The 2,945-nt window shown below is 50.8% G+C and overlaps 1 protein-coding gene across 2 annotated transcripts in view; it reads right to left on the bottom strand.

Annotated features, from left to right (window-relative positions):
- Window positions 1-238: 238 nt before the first annotated feature.
- Window positions 239-2,945, bottom strand: part of Ethe1 (ETHE1 persulfide dioxygenase) — a 15,432-nt gene continuing 12,725 nt past the window's right edge. For both annotated transcript variants that reach the window (XM_031385666.1, XM_031385667.1), the window contains 4 exons: window positions 2,528-2,657; window positions 1,213-1,302; window positions 693-809; window positions 239-440 (listed from right to left, as the gene is read on the bottom strand). In XM_031385666.1, coding sequence (XP_031241526.1) covers window positions 388-440; window positions 693-809; window positions 1,213-1,302; window positions 2,528-2,657 — 390 coding nt within the window. In that variant the 3' untranslated portion in view covers window positions 239-387. The remainder of the gene's footprint in view (window positions 441-692; window positions 810-1,212; window positions 1,303-2,527; window positions 2,658-2,945) is intronic.

Below are 2,945 nucleotides of genomic sequence, written 5' to 3'. Positions count from 1 at the left end.
GCAGTTGCAAATAACCTTGAACTTCTGAACTCCTGTCTCCAGCTGGCAAGTTCGGGGATGACAGGTCTGCCCCTCCCTGCCTGCTTTATGCAGTACAGAGGGTGGAACACAGGACTTTATATATGCTAGGTGAGCATTCTACCAACATCTACCCTTGGCTTTTTGAGAAGCCAGGGCCGAGTCTTGGCATTCATCTAGAAATATAATTCCTTCCCCAAGAAAGCAAGCAGAACTCAGATTCGTGGCAAAACGAAGTAAACTTTATTTAAGAAGCTCAAGTAGCTGGTGAGAGTAGCGGTAGGAGAAGAGAGAGGCCTTGGGGTGACATCCCTCCCCTCACCCCACCTAGTGCATTCATAACGGATGTAAGCAGCTGGCTGGGACAAATCAGGAAGGTGGAGTTTGGACCCCACAGCGCATATTTGCAGGAACAGCAATGTCTGAAAAGAAGAAACCTCAAATGAGTCTAAGGACGCATGGATGCCTCACGTCCCACCGACACCCAGAAATGCTCGGGGCTCTTAGGAGGGATGATAGTTTTAGCCCTAAGTCCTCCTCCCTCAGATCCAGGGCTCTGCACCCAGTCCTCCTCTCAAATCAAAGAGTTCAGGCCCTTCCTCTCTCAGGTTTAAGGATTCTTCCCCCAACCACTTTTCCCTCAGACCCCAGGGTCCTGTCCCTGGGTAACTCACCTATCTGCTGTGGCTTGGGCAAGTTCAGGTTGTCCATGACCTTAATAAACTCCTCACAGCTGAGGGTAAGCCGTGGGTTCAGAGTCCGTTCCTCCTCCACAGTAGAGACTGTGAGCCCTGTCCGCAAAGGGGAGGGGAAAAAAACGTAACTAGGGGCTCATTGACTTGGGCAACTAAGAACTACATTTCCCAGGAGGCTTTGAGGTTGTCTCCCCAGCCTAGGACTAATTGGCTTCTCCCTGAATGGTCCCAAGAAGCTGCCCCTCCTCTTTTGGGGCACTATGGGAAATGTAGTTCCCACAGTTGCCTGAGCATCTCTGGGGATGTCCCAGAAAAACCTATGCCCTGCAGATGTGTCTTATTGTTTCTACTCATACACAGCACGCCCAAGCACATAATCTTTTCAGCCACAGGAATTTCTGGGTTCTGTAACCTCCGTGCCTCGTGAAAACGACAGGCAGAGGGAATTTTCCCTGTATTAAGTGACAGCAGCCTGTCACGGCCTCGGGCAAGCCCTCACCGTGGTAATCGTGAGCCGGGTAGATTAGACAGTTGCCTGGAAGTGTGAAGATCTTCTCGTGCACAGAGTGGTACAAAGTCTTAGCACAACCTGAGGAAAGAAACATACAGGGTCAGCGGATCAAAGAGACAAGAGGAGCTCCCTGATCCCTTTCCCAGAGAATGACGGGAGGGTGGAGGTACTAGGGCTAAACCCAATCTTTCAGCTCCTGCCAAGCATTCCCTCATGTCTTGGAGACACAGGAGGGGAAGGGCATTGTAAGAGGAGGGAAAGCATAAATGAAGACCTGGGAAACAGTAATAAATCCATTTGGGTAATTTGTGATTCAGTAAGGTCTGGCTGAGAGCCTGAAGTACCTGGGTTGGGGAGGTGAAGGAAGGGCTCTATGCCAGGAAGGTGGGTGAGCTAAAGGTAAGACTCAAGGCATGAGGACCAGGAGAAGGAGACACCGGGATTTGGATAAGAAGTTCTGGGTCCTGGGGCTGGAGGAATGCTTAGGGAGTAAAAGTGCTTGCTATGCAAGCCTGGGACTGAGTTCAGATCCCTAGCACCCGTGGCAGGGTGTGGTCTATGCTCCCGTAGCTCCTGCACTGTAAGCAGCCGAGGCAGGAGGACCACGGAGGCTTACTGGCAGCAGCCCAGGGCCAGGCTCATCGAGACCATATCCCAAGGAAATAAGGTGAAGCATACAGAGAAAGGACCTGACACCCGTCACTGGCCTATCACACCCCCAGCCACAGGCATGTGCAAATACACAACACGAGCACAGGTAAAGAATTTGTGAGTCCTCGATTAAGGCAGATAGGTGAAAAGGGGAGGAACTCTTCAGTCTAAGTGCTGCCTAAAGCGAAACCCCAAAAGTTACACTGCTTCGTAACAATTAAGCAATGTACAGGAACAACCTTCATGTATGCTTGTGTGTGTGTGTGCGTGCACACACATGTGTACGTTTTATATTACCCTAAATGACCTTATACCCTTGATTCTCCTGCCTCCACCTCCTGAGCTGGGTTAAAGGCATGGCTCAGTTATGCCCAGCTGATGAAGTATAAGGATTGAGGCCTGGGCTTCTTGTATGCTAGAGGACCACTCTACCCACTGAGCTACACAGCCTCAGCTGTACATCCATTCCTTCCTTCCTTCCTTTTCCTTTTGAAACAAAGTCTCTCTACAGAGCCCTGACTGTCCTGGAACTCACTATGTAGACCAGGCTAGCCTTGAACACACAAACACCATCCTATCTTGTGGCTGCTTATTAACACTCTCACACACACCATTACATGGAGATCTTGGGCTGGATAAAGACATGGGTCACCTTGTTGGAAGTCTGTCCGTCCACACCCTCGGATCAGCAGGGCATCTCCAGTGAAGGCCATGCTCTGGTCATTCAGCACAAAGGTGACACAGCCTGGAGTGTGGCCAGGGCTGGCCCGAGTCTCCAAAGCCTGGCAAGGATGCAGTGCATAGAGACAGTCACCAGCAAGCCTCACTGATCCCCCAAAGCCCCATCCACCTGAGGGACACAACTGGATAAAGGAATACAGGGACCGTTTTGCTTAAAATTAATGTGAGGACTGGACAGAGTGCAAATACAACAAATACAGGCTGAGGTGGGAGAACTCAGATTCAAGGGCTAGCCTGAGCCATAAGACAAAACCTGTCTTGAGGGGATGGGGGTATTAAGTTGAAATCTTCCTTCCTCCCTTCCTCCCTCCCTCCCTCCCTCCCTCCCT

This window comes from Mastomys coucha, unplaced genomic scaffold (genome assembly GCF_008632895.1).
Source record: "Mastomys coucha isolate ucsf_1 unplaced genomic scaffold, UCSF_Mcou_1 pScaffold21, whole genome shotgun sequence".
Taxonomy (NCBI): domain Eukaryota; kingdom Metazoa; phylum Chordata; class Mammalia; order Rodentia; family Muridae; genus Mastomys; species Mastomys coucha.
This window is presented reverse-complemented; position numbering and strand designations above follow the sequence as displayed.